At 47.7% G+C, this 18,863-nt stretch overlaps 1 protein-coding gene across 3 annotated transcripts in view; it reads right to left on the bottom strand.

The window, feature by feature from the left end:
* Window positions 1-18,863, bottom strand: part of LOC117366219 — a 93,690-nt gene that overhangs the window by 67,222 nt on the left and 7,605 nt on the right. For all 3 annotated transcript variants that reach the window (XM_033957463.1, XM_033957462.1, XM_033957461.1), the window contains exon 2: window positions 10,002-10,200. In XM_033957463.1, coding sequence (XP_033813354.1) covers window positions 10,002-10,200 — 199 coding nt within the window. The remainder of the gene's footprint in view (window positions 1-10,001; window positions 10,201-18,863) is intronic.

Raw genomic sequence — 18,863 nt, 5'->3', positions numbered from 1 at the left:
CGTGGGGATCCCGTGGGGACGCCTCCGAGGGTCGCAGGGTTCCTGCGGGGCTGGATGTACTCAGTCGCGCGGCTCTTCTTCTCCCTACCTTCTCTGCTTGCAGCACAGAGCCGAACGGAAGTCTTCCCAACGTCAGCGCTGACGTCGGGAAGACTTCTGTGGAGAAGGACGCTGAAAGGACATGGGGAAGACGGGGGGGTGGAGAAGGACGCTGAAAGTCCATGGGGAAGACAGAGAGGGAGAAGGACGCTGAAAGGACATGGGGAAGCAGAGGGGGGAGAAGGACACTGAAAGCACATGTGGAAGACAGAGGGGGGAGAAGGACGCTGACAGGACATGGGGAAGATGGGGGGAGAAGGACGCTGAAAGGAAATGGGGAAGAGAGAGTAGGGAGAAGACGCTGGCAGGGAAGAAGACAGATGCCAGACTATGGGGGGAGCGGAGAGAAGAAGATGGGTGCCAGACCAATTTGGAAGGGGGAAGAAAGGGAGAGGCACAGTAACAGAGCAAATGGAAGATGCAGAAGGAAGAGAGACAGTGGATGGAAGGAATTGAATGAGAACATGAGGAAAGCAGAAACCAGGCAACAAAGGTAGGAAAAGAATTATATTTCTTTTTTTTTATTTTGCTTCAGGATAAAGTAGTATATTAGTTGTGTTGATAAAAATTTATAAACATTAGAGGCTCTGGTAGAAACCCGTTTGCAAAGTATGTATTTTTCCCAATTAATATTTTCAAATTAATAAAGTCTTTTTGCTTATTTGTAAATGGGTTTCTACCAGAGCCTTTAATTCAGTAGCATAATTAAATGAAATAACTATTTCTGAAGTTTATAGGGACGGGCGGGGACGGAGGGGATTCCTCGCAGGGACGGGTGGGGACGGAGGGGATTCCTCGTGGGGACAAGTGGGGACGGAGGGATTCCTCACGGGGACGGGTGGGGACGGGTGGGATTCCTCACGGGGACGGGTGGGGACAGGTGGGACTTTGGCGGGGACGGGTGGGATTTCTGTCCCCGCGCAACTCTCTAGAGTAGACTCCATCACCAAAGACTGGTGGGAAAGTTGAGCCTTTTCAAAACCCTTACAGGGCACCGTACGGTATCGAGATTCCATTTTAGATGGAATGGCAGGAATAGCATACGGGGTCTCCAAGTTGCGGAAGAAAGTCTGTTGCAACACCGGGTTCAAGGGAAGCCGCAGGGAAGAATGGGGAATGTGAGTTTGATGGGGGAATCAGAAGTTCAGTTGTGACCAGACAGATACAGAGCAAACACGGTCCGGAACAAGACAAAGGAACAGTGCGGAATGGGTCTTAAATTTCCCTTCGAAATCAGACTTAAGGATCTAAATACGTGGAGGGGCATAATCAAAAAAAAGTCTAAGTCCCCTTTTGGCCTAAGGCCCTAAACGTTGAAAGCAGAAGCAGGGAAAATGTTCATTATCAAAAAAAAAAAAAGGTCCAAAAGGAGGTGTTTTTTTTATAATGGCCTGCCTCTACATTCGGCTGTTTAAATACCCAGACCACCACTACGTCTACACTAACAACACATAATCAACCAAAAAAAGCCTAAGTCGCAAACGCCAACACAAGAGCTTCCAGTCCTTCACCTAAAAGCTGGATTCTGTAACCGGTGTCTGTCAAAAAGGCACAGGCGGAAGAACAAATGGCTAAAAATGTAAAAAAGGGAGATAAAAATTTTTTCAGATATATTAGTGAAAGGAGGAAGATAAAAAATGGAATTGCTAGGCTGAAAGATGCTGGGAACAAATATGTGGAGAGTGATGAGGAGAAAGCAAATGTGCTAAACAAATACTTCTGTTCTGTGTTCACAGAAGAAAATCCTGGAGAAGGACCGAGATTGTCTGGCAAAGTTACACAAGAAAATGGAGTAGATTCTGCGCCGTTCACGGAGGAGGGTGTTTATGAGCAACTTGAAAAACTGAAGGTTGGCAAAGCGATGGGACCAGACGGGATCCATCCCAGGATACTAAGGGAGCTCAGAGAGGTTCTGGCGAGTCCTATTAAAGACTTGTTCAACAAATCTCTGGAGACGGGAGTGATTCCTGGGGATTGGAGGAGAGCGGATGTGGTCCCTATTCATAAAAGTGGTCACAGGGATGAAGCAGGAAACTACAGGCCGGTGAGCCTCACTTCAGTTGTTGGAAAAATAATGGAAGTGTTGCTGAAAGAAAGGATAGTGTATTTCCTTGAATCTAATGGGTTACAGGATCCGAGGCAACATGGCTTTACAAAAGATAAATCGTGCCAAACGAACCTGATTGAATTTTTTGATTGGGTGATCAGAGAGCTGGATCGAGGACATATGCTAGATATAATTTACTTGGATTTCAGCAAAGCCTTTGATACAGTTCCTCATAAGAGGCTGTTGAACAAACTTGAAGGGCTGAAGTTAGGACCCAAAGTGGTGAACTGGGTCAGAAACTGGCTGTCGGACAGACGCCAGAGGGTGGTGGTTAATGGAAGTCGCTCGAAGGAAGGAAAGGTGACTAGTGGAGTCCCTCAGGGTTCGGTGCTGGGGCCAATCCTGTTCAATATGTATGTAAGTGACATTGCTGAAGGGTTAGAAGGAAAAGTGTGCCTTTTTGCAGATGATACCAAGATTTGTAACAGAGTAGACACCGAAGAGGGAGTGGAAAATATGAAAAAGGATCTGCAAAAGTTAGAGGAATGGTCTAATGCCTGGCAACTAAAATTCAATGCAAAGAAATGCAGAGTAATGCATTTGGGGATTAATAATAGGAAGGAACCATATATGCTGGGAGGAGAGAAGCTGATATGCACGGACGGGGAGAGGGACCTTGGGGTGATAGTGTCCGAAGATCTAAAGGCGAAAAAACAGTGTGACAAGGCAGTGGCTGCTGCCAGAAGGATTCTGGGCTGTATAAAGAGAGGTGTAGTCAGTAGAAGGAAGAAGGTGTTGATGCCCCTGTACAGGTCATTGGTGAGGCCCCACTTGGAGTATTGTGTTCAGTTTTGGAGACCGTATCTGGCGAAAGACGTAAGAAGACTTGAGGCGGTTCAGAGGAGGGCAACGAAAATGATAGGAGGCTTGCACCAGAAGACGTATGAGGAGAGACTGGAAGCCCTGAATATGTATACCCTAGAGCGGGGGTCGGCAACCTGCGGCTCCAGAGCCGCATGCGGCTCTTTTCCACCTTTGCTGCGGCTCCGGTAGTGTGTCACGCAGGCATGCACTTTACAAGTCCAGCGTCGCGGCGGGAAATAGCCATGCTGAGCAGTGAGCTCAGCACATACACAGATGAAAGCCTTGCTTGCTGATTGGTCCGGCGGCGCCGTGCCGCCGGACCAATCAGCAAGCAAGGCTTTCATCTGTGTAGTGCTGAGCTCACTGCTCAGCATGGCTATTTCCCGCCGCGACGCCTGAAAAAGAAATCATCCTGGCCGGGGTCGGTGTCATGCTCCGGAGATCTACAGCCTTCCTATCTCCCTCTCCCTTCTACCTGCTTCCGGCCACATCCCCTGCTCCGCGGCTCTCTTCGGCAACTCAGCAGCAGCTTCTGACGTCGGGGCCTACCCTCTGCGAGTCCCGCTTGTTTCAACTTCCTTTTTCCACAAAGGCGGGACTCGTAGAGGGAAGGCCTCGATGTCGGCAGCTTGTCTTGATCACTGCTGCTGACGAGTTGCTGAAGAGAGCCGCGGAGCAGGGGGGTGTTGCCAGGTGCAGGTAGAAGGGAGAGGGCCAGATGCAGGACTCGTGGGTGAGGGAGGAGAAGAGAGAGAGAAAGAGAGAGGGGAGGGAAACAAAAGGAAATCTTTCATACTGGGCTGGGCCGGAGTGGAGGGAGGGTGGAAAGATTCTAGCTACAGGGTGCAGTAACAAAGGAAAAGGGGGGGGGGGGGAAAGCTGAAAATGGAGATAGTGACACAAAGAAGAGAAAGGGTAAGCAGGACCTACTGAATAAGGATAGAGATACAGAGGGGACATGAAGCGGAGGTGAAATAGAGACATAGAAGTAATGCTGAAAAAGTGTGGGGGGGGGAGATAAAGACATTGAAAGGGCAAATGGTGAACATGGCGTAAAGATAAGGACAGAGACAAATGAAGATTCTGAAAAAGTGGTGAGATAGGGATATAGGTGAGATGGACACAAAGAAGGGTGATGGTGGAATGGTAATTCTGACAGACACAGAAGGGAAATGCTGGATCAAGGAGAGATGGGGCTCAGGCTGGATGGAATGAGGAGAAATGCCTTGTTGGCCCGGAACTTCCTCTCCTACGTCAGAATTGACGTCAGGGAGCGGAATGCTGGTCAGCGCAACACTTCTGCAGGGAAAGCTTGGGACGGCGGTGGCTTGGGGGCTGTTCCCCGATTGCGGTGGCAGCAAACCGAGTGGCTTGGGGGAGGGCACGGAGACAGAAAGAAGGGGGAACAGGGAGACAGAAAGAAAAAGTTGGGGGAGAGAATGAGGTCTGGAGGAGAGGAAACATACAGGAGGCTGAAAGAAAGGAAGAAAGATTGGATGCACAGTCAGAAGAAGAAAGTGCAACCAGAGACTCATGAAATCACCAAATAGCAAAGGTAGGAAAAATGATTTTATTTTCAATTTAGTGATCCTGTATATAGCATTAAGATAAGAAACAATATATGCAGTGTTAGATTTGTTTTATAATGGTTTTGCGGCTCCAAGTTTTTTTTTCTTTTCGAAAACGGGTCCAAGTGGCTCTTTATGTCTTAAAGGTTGCAGACCCCTGCCCTAGAGGAAAGGAGAGACAGGGGAGATATGATTCAGACGTTCAAATACTTAAAGGGTATTAACGTAGAACAAAATCTTTTCCAGAGAAAGGAAAATGGTAAAACCAGAGGACATAATTTGAGGTTGAGGGGTGGTAGATTCAGGGGCAAAGTTAGGAAATTCTACTTTACGGAGAGGGTGGTGGATGCCTGGAATGCGCTCCCGAGAGAGGTGGTGGAGAGTAAAACTGTGACTGAGTTCAAAGAAGCGTGGGATGAACACAGAAGATTTAGAATCAGAAAATAATATTAAAGATTGAACTAGGCCAGTTACTGGGCAGACTTGTACGGTCTGTGTCTGTGTATGGCCGTTTGGTGGAGGATGGGCAGGGGAGGGCTTCAATGGCTGGGAGGGTGTAGATGGGCTGGAGTAAGTCTTAACAGAGATTTTGGCAGTTGGAACCCAAGCACAGTACCGGGTAAAGCTTTGGATTCTTGCCCAGAAATAGCTAAGAAGAAAAATTACAAAAAATAAAAAAATTTAAATTGAATCAGATTGGGCAGACTGGATGGACCATTCGGGTCTTTATCTGCCGTCATCTACTATGTTACTATGTTAAAAACACCACCGGTTACAGAATCTACCCCACCCCCCACCCTCCTCGACAAGATCGGGGCAAGAGGAAGCCCAAGACTTTTTTTTTTTAATTATTATTATGAGCCCCGTAGTGCCTAGAGGACAAGTGACAAAATGGGATATGGCAGAAGACATTCATATATCTCAGATGCACCAAGAGCACCCAAGCAGCAGACCTTTTTTCATTTATAAAGGAAACCTAGAATAGAAGTCATGATTTTAAGGCTCAAAAAGGACAGATTCCGAATGAGTCTGATTTCCTTCCATGACTCCCACACGTCTCTCTCTCTCTCCATCAGGAGTCCAGCCGCAGTTCTCTGCTCGATTGTTAAGATATTGTGATCTTGATATTACAATGTCACCTAAAACTCAGTTTGATGGCAAAGCCTCTAGAATTTTTGTAAACCGTATTGAGCCCTAAATTTACAGAGAAGATGCAGTATATAAGCTTAAGGTTTAATTTAGTTGAACTGGACACAAAGGCCCTGATTCTGAAAAGTGCCGTCCCGATTTTAGGCAGCTGTAGGCGTCCTATACCTGTCTAATCAACCAATCAGGATGAACGTTTTTTAAAAAAATGTTCCCCAGGCAGGCCGCCTCTATTAAAGGCGCCTCTGGGAGCCTAGGGAGGACCGCAAGACGCCTAAGCTCAACCTAGGTGGCCCTACACGTCTCCCTAGTAGAGGAAGAGACACTTAAAATGTAGGCCAGCAAAATGCTGGCCTACATTGTAAGTAGACGCGGCCGCTATACTTATCGCAGCAAGAGATTTCCCTGCTGCAATAAGTATAGCGGCCGTGGCCGCCTGTCCCATCACCGGCAGGAGGATGCCCAACTCCTCCTACCAGAACCCCGGAATCCCCCCCCCCAAACTCGTAATCGCCAGCAGGAGGATGCCCAACTCCTCCTGCCGGAACCCCGGAATCCCTCCCCCCCCCCCCAAACTCGTAATCGCCGGCAGGAGGATGCCCAACTCCTTGTGCCGGAAAGCCGGACCCCCTCCGAGCCCCCCATACTAACGACCTCCCCCCCCAACTAACCTCCCTCCCCCAACTAACCTTTAAATGTTGGTCAGCTGGACGGGTCTTGCTGCTGTCCAGCCGACATGCCCGCCTCGTGGAAATGAGACAGGCCCGCCCCTTTCCGGCCCATCCCCGCTAAGTCTAAGGCCTGATTGGCCCAGGCTCTAGAAGCCTGGACCAATCAGGCCTTAGGCATAGCGGGTCCGCCAATCCCCACTAATCCTAAGGCCTGATTGGCCCAGGTTAGGCAACCCGTGCAGAAAGGCATTATCATCTTTCCCTCGTATCCACTGGCTCTGACTGTTAACCTATCACACATAACATAAACATAACATTTTATTTATACACTAGTGTTTTAGCCCGTTACATTAACGGATGCTAGAGTAGATGTCTGTCTGGTTTTGGGGGTTTTTTATTTGTCTCTCTCCTTGGTCGCTGTCTGTCTGTCATTCTTTCTGTCTGTGTCTCTCCCTGGCCCCTTGTCTCTCTATCTTTATTTCTAACTCTATCCTCTTCCCTCAATCCTGCTTGTGCCCTTTTTTCTTTCTCCTCTCCACTTCCTTCCAATGTCTGCTCCCCCTGTCCCCCACACTTCCATTCAGTGTCTGTCTCCCTCTCTCTACCCCTTCCATCTACTGTTCACCCTCTGTCTTGCCCCTTCCATTCACTGCTCTCTCTCTTCTCTTTCCATCCAGTGTCCGCCCTCTTTCTCTCTCTGTTCCACATGGCATCTCCTCCTTCCTTTCCCCCTTCCTTTTCCCTTGGTCTGGCATACCTTCCTTCTTCCCTCCATGCCCTGCCATGTCTTCTTCCCTCCAAGCCATTCTCTCCCCCTCTGCTCCCTTTCCTCCTTGAACTTCATCGGGCAGCAGCAGCATTCACAATTTATTGCTTTTGCCGGCTTCAGGTCTTCCTTTCTGGCGGGTCCTTAGGCAGGACCCGCCAGAGAGGAAGGCCTGAAGCCAGCAACAGCAGCGAATTATAAACGCTGCTGCTGCCTGAAGCACCAAGGCAGTTGCTTCTCTACCCTCCCAGCCCAACCCCCGGTGACTCTCTTATGTCTCCCTCCCATGCGACATGACCTTAACAAACCTCCCTCCAGCGTTGGCAGCCGCAGCATGCTAAACAGGCTGCTTCGCAGCTTTCTCCTGCAGTTGAGTCCCTCTGTCGCGTCACTGATGACGTCACTGGCAGGAGAAAGCCGCGAAGCAGCCTGTTTAGCGTGCTGCGGCTGCCAACGCTGGAGGGAGGTTTGTGCCGGTATGTGGCTGTGAGTTCGGGCGATTTCGGGCCTCCTACGACCCCCGTCTTTGTAGAGCAGGGAATCCAGCGCTGGTGGCGAGTCCTGCCGGCGAGTGTAGGTAGGTGTAAGGCTGGGGATTCGCGCATGCGCACTCCTGCGGCCACAGATCTACGGATCATGGAAGCACGCAGATAGGAGTGCGCATGCGCGGCTAGGATTTTATTATATAGGATAGTAGAGTCTCGGTTAACTGGGTCTCACTTAACCAGGGCTCTCACACAACCGGCAAAAAAAATTACCGGTGGGAGGAAAAAAGTCCCTAAAGCACCATCAGCAGCACTCTGAGCCGCAACTACTCCCTCCCTTTCTCAAGACCCCAAGCCTCGAAACAGCTACGACCCCTCCCCTCCCTCCCACTCTGAAGCACTAGTGCGGCAGTGGTCCTGAGCCGCAAAGCCCTCCTCCCTCCCCGAAGCAGCAGAAGCAGGCGGTGGTCAGGAGCTGCGAACTCCCTCCCTCCCTTCCTTACCCAAGTGCAGCGGCCAGTTCAGGCAAGGGCTTTTTCTCTGATGCGTCAGAGGAAAAGCCTTATCGGGGCTGACCACAAGCAGTCTGTGCCTCCTGCTGACCATTGCGCTTTGGGTAAGGAAGAGAGAGAGAGAAAGAGGGAGGGAGCGAGGGAGTTCATGGCTCAGGACCGCCGCCTGCTTCTGCCACTTCGGGGAGGGAGGAGGGCTTTGCAGCCACTTCGGGGAGGGAGGGGGGGTGAGAATTGAAAGTGTGTTACACAAGGTTTCTAACACATTCTCAATTAACCAGAAAATTAAAAACGTATCTATTTGATAAATCAAAACGTATCTCTTTGATAGATTTCTCTGACTCCACTTCTGCCTTGATGTACTTCTAAAACACTTCCAGGAAAAATTTGATTCATCTTACTATGCTAATGTAATTTTGAAAGTTTTTTGTAATATCGCTGTCTGCATACAGTCTCTTCCTCTGTAAACCGCTCTGAACTGTTTGTGGTATTGCAGTATATAAAAATAAAGTTACTATTATTATTAAAAACAGTTATCTGGTATCCACCAATCCCCGTGGGTGAAGGATAACTGAGATTCTACTGTACCATCATCTACTCTGAGGTTGAGGGGTGGTAGACTCAAGAGTAATGTTAGGAAATTCTTCTTTACGGAAAGGGTGATTGATGCCCAGGGAAGTGGTGGCGAGGAAAACGGTGACAGAGTTCAAACAAGCGTGGGATGAACACAGAGGATCTCTAATCAGAAAATAATGGTATTGGACTAAGGCCAGTACTGGGCAGACTTGCACGGTCTGTGTCCTGTTTATGGCCATTCAGTTGAGGATGGGCTGGGGAGGATTTTGATGGCTGGGATGGTTTCGATAGGCTGAAATGAGCTTTGATGGAGACTCCAGTAGATAGAACCTAATAAGCACCCTACCGGGCAGGGCTCTGGGTTAGAGGTCTGCACGGGAACGGGGATCGTGGGAATCCCGCGGGTTCCACGGAGATCCTGTGGGAATCCCCCCCTAACCAGCGGGACTCCCACGGGGACCCTCCTCTGGCCCACGGGACGCCCACGGGGACCCCCCTCTAGCCAACGGGACTCCCACGGGGATGGAAGGCTTAGGAAGCAGGGTTCATCCATATAATATAATGGACACGTCAGCCTTAGTAAAAGAGGGGGTTTATAAGTTAATTACCTGAACAGAAAACAAAAAAAGGGTTCCACCAAAGAGATTCCACAAGGAAAACAGCAGCACAAACACAAAAGAAACTGTGGAATTGATGATCCTGTCAGAAGTAATTGCTGCTTTTTATGGGGATGGGCGGGGATAGAGGTAATTCCTTGCAGGGATGGGTGGGGACGGAGAGGATCCTGGCGGGGACAGGCGGGGATGGGTGGGATTTCTGTCCTGCGCAACTCTCTACTCTGGGTTTCTGGCCCAGAAATATCTAAGAACAAGAACAATTTAAATTAAATCATTAATTTATAGAGAGTGGGCAGACTAGATGGACCATTCAGGTCCTCATCTGCCATCATTTACTGTGTTACTATGTATCTAAAGGATTAACAAAGTATGCGGCTACATAGATCAGTGTTCTATCAAGAACTTATAGCAAATGGGTTTTTAGGTTACATCCGAGGTGCATGTACCACCATAACATCATCCGACGTGAGAACTCAGAAAGCTGAAAGCTCAGCGAGTTACTTTTCAACTGACATGAGATTTACTCTTTTGCAAAGTGAGCAAAATTGTAAACTGCTTCACTAAATCAGGATACAAAGCGAGCCTCCCGAATCCCGTTGGCTTGCAAAAAAAGGATAAAGCATCCAAAGAGAAAGAAGGGGCTATTTTACCTGCAAAATCCAGTCCTTTGTCCACATGCTTGACCCGATAATGTGCCCGCAGAATGACAGGGTCCTGGTAGGATTCGGAAACACTACAGAAAGGGCAGTGCATGTGTTTCCCTTTGGCCGTGGCTGCGCACTGCTCATCTTGGCACAGCACCGGGTTATAGCTGTGTTCTGTCCCTTTAATGCGCACAGACGGATGAGCCTGGGAGAAGAGGAGAAAAAAAAAACTGTGTTACAGGACTTTATTTAAACAACAGGATTATTGTTGAAAGGAAAACTGCTTACAGGGATGTTGGGCTCCAGAGTAGAGAATGACACGGTGACAAAATTCATCACCGTTCCCGTCCCCGCGGATAACCGCGGGAAACCATCTTCATGTCATTCTTTAAGGGGAGAGGGAAGAATCAGAGTAGAATTGGGCACAACCACTGACCCGCAAGCTTTGCTTTGAAGAATGCTGGTGTAGAAGGACTGAGGTTGAAACAGACACTACAGAATGACAGTCTCTGGTATCCAGAGCAGATATTGTGATGTCATAATGCCTCATTCCACCAGTACCTAAGAGCCAATCACATCAGTGATGTCACAATGGCTTCATTATCCTTGGCTCACATAAGAATCAGAGTATGAATGGCCACAACCACTGACCCGCAAGCTTTGCTTTGAATAATGCTGGTGTAGAAGGACTGAGGCTGAAACAGACACTAGAAAATGACATGGGATTATTTCCCGCGGTTATCCGCGGGGACGGGAACGGTGATGAATTTTGTCACCGTGTCATTCTCTACTCCAGAGTAGAAGCTGTGAAAAGACCGTAGGTGAACACAGAGGGGTAATATAACACTACAGACCTATAATTGTACCTGAATATAGCATGCAGCCAGCTACTACTGAGAAGGAGCGAACTAACTCCAAAATCCAAAACTGTGAGTTATGCTGGTTAAAGGGGGAACTGCATGAATGGCTCAGAATCCCACGGCCAGTTCCTAATGAAAACCTTACATCTGAAAAATGGATCTAGTAAGATTAGAAAGCTCACATACACTGGGAGAAAGAGGGAAAGCTCAGTGAGCCACTGGTATGCCACAAGTAAAAATGTCTGTGAGAACCTAACCAGAAGAGGCGCTGTGCCCAACTGTGAGCATGAGGCCAGCACATACAAGCAATGTCACCAGTACGACCACTATTCCCATAAAAGAAAGATGTGCAATGGCAGAGCAACTGGTGTTACAGCATGAAATGATTACATAATATAAAATTGTTGCCTGAATCAAGATATAATTGATTTTTTTGCTGGATTTAGAATTATAAGATGTGTCTTGACGCTCTGAGAAACTCTGGCCATCTGCCTTCCGACGACCCCGTGGCCACTCTACAGATCTCGGCCAGCAACATAGGTATCTCCTCAGAAGACAAGCAACTAAGAAACACTGTGAACTGCCCCCAGTTTGCAAGGACAATACTTAGTATTGAGACCTGAAATAGAGAATGACACGGAGAAAAAATTTATCCCCGTGTCCGCCCCATCCAGACATATATTCCCCACCAAAGTGTACAGCGTCTGTTCCTTTCCACCCACCTTCGCCCGGTCCAGCAGCTCCCTCCTTCCCTTCCCCTTACTTCCGTTGGCTTACTTTAATTTTCATCTTAACAAGCCGCCGGAGCCTTGAAGTCGCGTGAGGCCGTCGAAAAGTCCTTCTCTGACGCAACTTCCTGTTTACCAGTTGCGTCAGAGAAGGACTTTCCAGCAGCCGCACGCGACTTCAAGGCTCTGGCGGCTTGTTAAGATGAAAATTAAAGTAAGCCAGCAAAGGGAAAGGAAGGAGGGAGGGAGATGCCCAGGCTGCGATTGGGAGGAAGGAGAGAGGGGGTTGCTGGACCACGCAATCTTCAGCTAACTGCGGGGACAAGGACATTCACCATTCCACGGGGCGGTGAATGGCCTTCTCCCCGTCCCCTCCGCAACCATTTTTTTTTCCCGCCCCATTTCGGCGGGTAACACTCACCGTGTCATTCTCTAGCAGCATTGTGGGGTAAAGACCTAGAACAATTGCTTTCGCCCACTACCTATGAGGAATTCAGAAAACATCTAAAAACTCAACTGTTTCTAAAGTATCTAGACAACTGACCCTCTCATCTTCTTTCTCCTCCATAGTGATTCCTCTGTCCTCTTTCTCCTCAACAACCCATTTCCAGTCCTATTAACTCTCCTCTTCCCCCCTCTTAAATTCAATCAATTTGTACCTCGCTTAATCTATTGTAAATCTATTGTAGAACTTAACGGTATTGCGGTATATAAACTGTTATTATTATTATTATTATTCAAATTCAATAAGGCCCTGCCCAGCCACAACACATAGCAAAGTCTAAGCCAGTATTTTGCAAACTGTGTGCCATCCAAGATGCCAGGTGTGCCGAGAGATGCCGGCTGACTGCCTACAGGACGTGCCTCTCGTGGCAGTCAGCCGGCACCAGCGTCTCTGTCTCCGCACCTCTTCCCTTCCAGCACCCCGTACTGGCGGTCAAGGGCCCCATCTGGAGAACCTTCGCACATGCGTGCGACACCACTGTGTCGACGTCCGCGCATTTAGTGTGCCTTGGCTTCGCAAAGTTTGCCAGATACTGGCCTAAGCCATTCAAGACCGAAAGGATGACCATTCGCCTGCAGTTTCAAAACAATGACTCTCTTTGACCTTTATCGATACTTAGCAAAGACACTATTAAAATCCCAATTAGGCGCTGCCCCGACAGCAAGAGAAAAAGTTTTGGATTGGATTTCTGAGCTGTGACTGGGTTCTATGCCAGACTGCTCAGAGACCGGACATTTCCTGCCTACCAGACTTCAATCCCCCAGAATCCACAAAAGAGGAAAATTCACCTATACTCTCTCGCTTGGGGCCGTCGCTGGACACACCTCGTTGCAATATCTCATCCATCACGTGCTGCCACTTAATCATTCTGCTTCTCAATATTTTGGGCTCCTTTAACACACAGCAACAGCCCCGAAGCCCTTTAAATCTCTTTGTAAAAGAGGCCGTAAGTTTCTGTTCTTTAATATTATACAGAGCTAAGCTTTAAATAGGCCGTGCCATTCCCCAAATTAACATCTATTTAACATAAAATATATTCCTCTCTTTCATTTATGAAATGTAGATTTCTTAAAAATTTGAAAAGCTCCCATGATAATCTATGGACTGTTTTGAGATCACAACAGTGACTGGTCTTATTATACCGATCTTCTTCAGAACTACAGGAAGTGTTAGAACTCAGTGCCATGCTTTAAATCCAGAAAGCCTGAAGGACTAAACCGTAGACCAGCTTGGCTCGTTGAGAACTGACCTCAGACAATCACTGAGCGGCGCAGGACCAGGCAGGAAGCGCTAAGGTCACGCTCCTGCGTCGCGCCACTCCGCATCCAAAGACAGACGTCCAGCGGGAGAGCACTGCAACTTTAAAAAGGTACCGGGGAGGGGGGAGGGGAGGTGTATTCGCTCCATAAGACGCACCCACATTTCCACCCCCTTCTTGTTTGGAGTGAATTTTAAGTTTGGTATTAGTTCAAGTTATGCTTGCGGTGGCGCACAAGTTTTAGTGAGAGTCCGTTTGGAGATCCATCAGTCAGGGGTGCAGACGCAGGTCGTTAAGGAGCTGGGTTTGTAAAGAGGAAGGTTTTCACGGCCTTCTTGAAGTTCCAGACTAACAATCTTTTTTTTTTTTTTTGGGTTTACAGTCTTCATATAATAGGAATTTTTATTTTTTTATTTTTTATTTCTTTTTTCATACCACAGCAAGTGTATCATAAAAAATTATACGATCTCATAAAATATACACTTGATTTTCTTACATGTACAATCTAATAGTCTGGGTATGTAATGTTAATACGAGCATTTTCAGTGAATTTTTCAGGTGAACTTAATCCAGTCGTAGTGGGACGGGGCAGAAGATTCGAGGGAGGATGACTCTAGCAGACACTGTCAAGCAGGATCACTGGAGCCGGCTTGAGTTGAGGAACCGATATTAGCCCAAACCAGTCCCGTAAATTCCACAGCCACAGCCCCGCTTTTGCAGAAAAATCCTTCATGAATATGCATACGAGATCAATTTGCTTGCTCTGCATGCCCAGTTGCTTGAAAACAGACCTCATTCACATTCATCGTGGATGACCTAAAAGGCTGGCTGTGGCATGGACAGGACAGGCTTGGAAAGCTCTTTTTAACACTCTAAGAGCAGAATTTGCAACAGCGATTTCTATGCCTTGAAACCACATTTATAGTCAAGCAGTAACCGTATGCGCCATTTGCTTAGACTGACAAACAGAATTATACCCACTGCACAGATAAATTAGTCCCTTACGGCGCAAGTGGTGCATTAAATTTTTCGCCGCTTCACTCTGCTGTAAGTGGGTCTCCCGATACCTCTAAAAGAGGAGGCGGCAGGAGCTTCAAGCGGCAGGGAGCTGGGATTTTTAATTTTTCTTCTGTAACGAAAGTGACCCATTATGCTGTGGGGACAGATAGATTCTGCTTTACTGCCAGCAACGCAGAGAGGCTCCGAGGCTTAGGAAAAATTAAAAGATCAAAGTTAAAACAAAATAAAAAATAAATAAATCTCGGTTCTGCACTCCCTGGGCTCCACTTTTGTCTTTACTTGTAAAAGGAATGAATTTGGCAATAAATTTAGGAAATTCTTTTTAAAAAAGTGGCATTAGCAATAAGTGAGTTTAAGAAGGGCCAAGAAATCACACAGCAAGCCCCGACTGCTACATGTACCTGTCCTAATCCCTGCAAAGGTTAACCAAAAATATTATATATAGGCCAGATGTATATAAAGAGGGGTCATTTACTAACAATGTATGCTAATTCCATTATTGTGTGCAGGGCTGGCCCACCCATTATGTGGACTGGCAGTGCACCAAGAGAGCAGCATCTCCTCTCTCCAGTCCCCACGGTGGCTGTCCCACCTCTCCCTGTACTCGAGCAAACAGGTTCAGCGCTGATGCAGGAGCTTTACAAATGGGCCCACGCGCAGTCACCGACGCATGCATCCTGCCTTCTTCCCAACAGCGAGAAGTGGGATGCAGCCTGTGTTTAAAGGTCCTGCGTCAGCGCCAGGGCTGTGGAGTTGGAGGTAAATGTTCCGACTCCGACTCCTCAGTTTTTTGTACTTCAGACTCCGACTCCGACTCCACAGCACTGGTTAATTTTCAGATCGTTAAAATGGAATGTCAAGTTGAGAGAAATGAGCATTTTCGACACCACCTTCTTTTTGCTTTTAATCAAGGCTCTAAGGCCGCAGAAGCTGCTCGCAACATTTGTGCTGTGTATATAGTGGGTGCTATAGCTGAAAGAATCGCTCGTGACTGGTATGCCAAGTTCAAAAATGGAGTCGGTAGATAAATGTTCCCACTCCGACTCCTCAGTTTTTTGTACTTCTGACTCCGACTCCGACTCCAGGTACCCGAAATTTCCTCCGACTCCTCGACTCCGACTCCACAGCACTGGTTAATTTTCAGATCGTTAAAATGGAATGTCAAGTTGAGAGAAATGAGCATTTTCGACACCACCTTCTTTTTGCTTTTAATCAAGGTTCTAAGGCCGCAGAAGCTGCTCGCAACATTTGTGCTGTGTATATAGTGGGTGCTATAGCTGAAAGAATCGCTCGTGACTGGTATGCCAAGTTCAAAAATGGAGTCGGTAGATAAATGTTCCCACTCCGACTCCTCAGTTTTTTGTACTTCTGACTCCGACTCCAGGTACCCAAAATTTCTTCCGACTCTGACTCTTCAACTCTGACTCCACAGCCCTGGTCAGCGCCACGTGTTTTGCAATGTCAGCACAGATAGAGAAAGAGGTAGGGCAGCAGAGGAGGAGCAGGAACGTTGCTGGACTGTGTGTGTGGGGGGGGATTAGAGAAGGGAAGGGGGAGATGCTGGGCTATGGGGGGAGGGAGGCGTATGGCCGAAGGTTTGTCAACTTGACCCTGGAGTACCCCCTTGCCAGTCAGGTTGTCAGGATATCCAATAAACCTCAGATTCTATATAGGGCACCAAAATTTGGACATCGATCGAAGATGTGGGTGCAAATTAATTGGCTTATGAACTAATTAATTGTAATAAATTGATATCAATTACTGAATTGTTAAATATTTGCATACGTTATCTTTGTAGTTGCTATTCTATAACCCCACATGTCTAAATCTCCAAGCGTACAACTCAAAAGGGGGTGTGGCTAGGGGGCTGGGCCAGGTTGTTCCCCCACCCAAAAGAAAACAAACTGTACAGGGAGTTATAGAGTTGTGTCATTCCCACGCCCAAATGCTAAGAGGTGGGTGCTGGCATTTGCGCCAGGTTTCAGCTGGCATCAGTACTGGTGCCCAAATTTAAGTGCGGGTATGGGCTCTAAGGGCTAGTTTGTAAAGACCACTCAGTTCACAGCCCCCTTTATAGAACGGTGTGCCGTGACGACTGTTTTTCATTGCCCACATTTCAATGTCTTTTAATAAATCCGGTCTTATTGGAGCAATTCTGCAACTGGGTGCCTGCAGCGGCTGGCATCTCGTGTGACTAACCGATGTCTTAATTTACATTACATTATATCAGTGATTTCTATCCCGCCATTACCTTGTGGTTCACGGTGGATTACATAAGAATTGCCATGATGTTAGGTAAAAAGCAACAAAAAGAAATCCAACCTAATCTGCCGTGAAAACCACCAAAACAGGAAAACCAAACAGAAACTGCAGATAATTTACAACAGGGGTGCCCACACTTTATGGGCTTGCGAGCTACTTTTATAATGACTAAGTCAAAATGATCTACGAACAATAAAATTTAAAAAAAACACAAAGCACACTGAAAGGCAGAGAAAATGTTAATTATTCATATTCCGGTTTTTTCAAAGAGGTCACGGCAGATGACTCTATGCAATGTCACCTCAGTAACAAAATACAAAAATAGACAAATACACCCCCTCCCTTTTTACTAAACCACAATAGTAGGTTTTAGCACAGGGAGTTACGCTGAATGCCTCGCGCTGCTCCAATGCTCATAGGCTCCCTGCGCTAAAAAACGCTATTGCGGTTTAGTAAAAGGGAGCCATAGTGCAAAATATAGACAGCAGATATAAATTCTCAAAACCGACACATTTTGATCACTAAATCGAAAATAAAATCATTTTTCCTACCTTTGCTGTTTGGTGATTTCATGAGTCTCTGGTTGCACTTTCTTCTTCTGACTGTGCATCCAATCTTTCTTCCTTTCTTTCAGCCTCCTGTATGTTTCTTCTCCTCCAGACCTCATTCTCTCCCCCAACTTTTTCTTTCTGTCTCCCTGTTCCCCCTTCTTTCTGTCTCCGTGCCCTCTCCCAAGCCACTCGGTTTGCTGCCACCGCCATCGGGGAACAGCCCCCAAGCCACCGCCGTCCCAAGCTTTCCCTGCAGAAGCGTCGCGCTGACCAGCATTCCGCTCCCTGATGTCAATTCTGACGTAGGAGAGGAAGTTCCGGGCCAACAAGGCATTTCTCCTCATTCCATCCAGCCTGAGCCCCATCTCTCCTTGATCCAGCATTTCCCTTCTGTGTCTGTCAGAATTACCATTCCACCTATTTTCCAGCATCACCCTTCTTTGTGTCCATCTCACCTATATCCCTATCTCACCATTTTTTCAGAATCTTCATTTGTCTCTGTCCTTGTCTTTACCCCATGTTCACCATTTGCCCTTTCAATGTCTTTATCTCCCCCCCCCCACACACACTTTTTCAGTATTACTTCTATGTCTCTATTTCACCTCCTCTTCATGTTCCCTCTGTATCTCTATCCTTATTCAGTAGGTCCTGCTTACTCTTTCTCTTCTTTGTGTCACTATCTCCATTTTCAGCTTTCCCCCCTTTTCCTTTGTTAATGCACCCTGTAGCCAGAATCTTTCCACCCTCCCTCCACTCCGGCCCAGCCCAATATGAAATATTTCCTTTTGTTTCCCTCCCCTCTCTCTTTCTCTCTCTCTTCTGCTCCCTCACCCACGAGTCCTGCATCTGGCCCTCTCCCTTCTAACTGCACCTGGCAAAACCCCCCTGCTCTACGGCTCTCTTAAGCAGCTCATCAGCAGCAGTGATCAAGACAAGCTGCCGACATCGAGGCCTTCCCTCTACGAGTCCCACCTTTGTGGAAAAAGGAAGTTGAAACAAGCGGGACTCGCAGAGGGTAGGCCCCGACGTCAGAAGCTTGTGTCGATCGCTGCTGCTGAGTTGCCGAAGAGAGCCGCGGAGCAGGGTGTGTGGCCGGAAGCAGGTAGAAGGGAGAGGGCTGCTGGAAGAGGTAGAAGTTTCAGAGTATGACACCGACCCGGGCCAGGATGATTTCTTTTTTAGGCTGTTGCTGCTGCTGCCACCGCCAAGCCACCACACCACCCCCCCCCCCCCCGAAATGACAAAAAAACAGCCTAATGCCCGGCGTCGGCGTCTTTGATGTCGGGGAGAGGAAGGCTGATAGGCCCGGTAGATCGGGACGGCAACACGAGTCTATCACAGAGCCCGGGATGGGCTCTGCGATCGACTCACGTTGCCTTCCTGAGCTACCGGTCGATCGCGATCGACGCATTGGGCACCCCTGATATACAAGATACAGGCAAAAGTTTATTGTACCAAGGTTAAAATGCAGTAATATAAAACCTTTTTACCCAACCAAGAGACCCAACACGGTCCGTGTTTCGGACAACATGCCTTCGTCAGGGGTCCATGGTAAATAAGGTATAAAATATACTGCAAAAAATGAAGTGCCTGCATGCATAAATCGCTGAGAATCGCTGACGAAGGCGTGTTGTCCGAAACACGGACCGTGTTGGGTCTCTTGGATTGGTAAAAAGATTTTATA

The sequence above is a fragment of the Geotrypetes seraphini genome, chromosome 8, assembly GCF_902459505.1.
Source record: "Geotrypetes seraphini chromosome 8, aGeoSer1.1, whole genome shotgun sequence".
Taxonomy (NCBI): Eukaryota; Metazoa; Chordata; class Amphibia; order Gymnophiona; family Dermophiidae; genus Geotrypetes; species Geotrypetes seraphini.
Note: the sequence above shows the minus strand (reverse complement) of the source record. Positions and strands in the feature narration are given on the sequence as shown.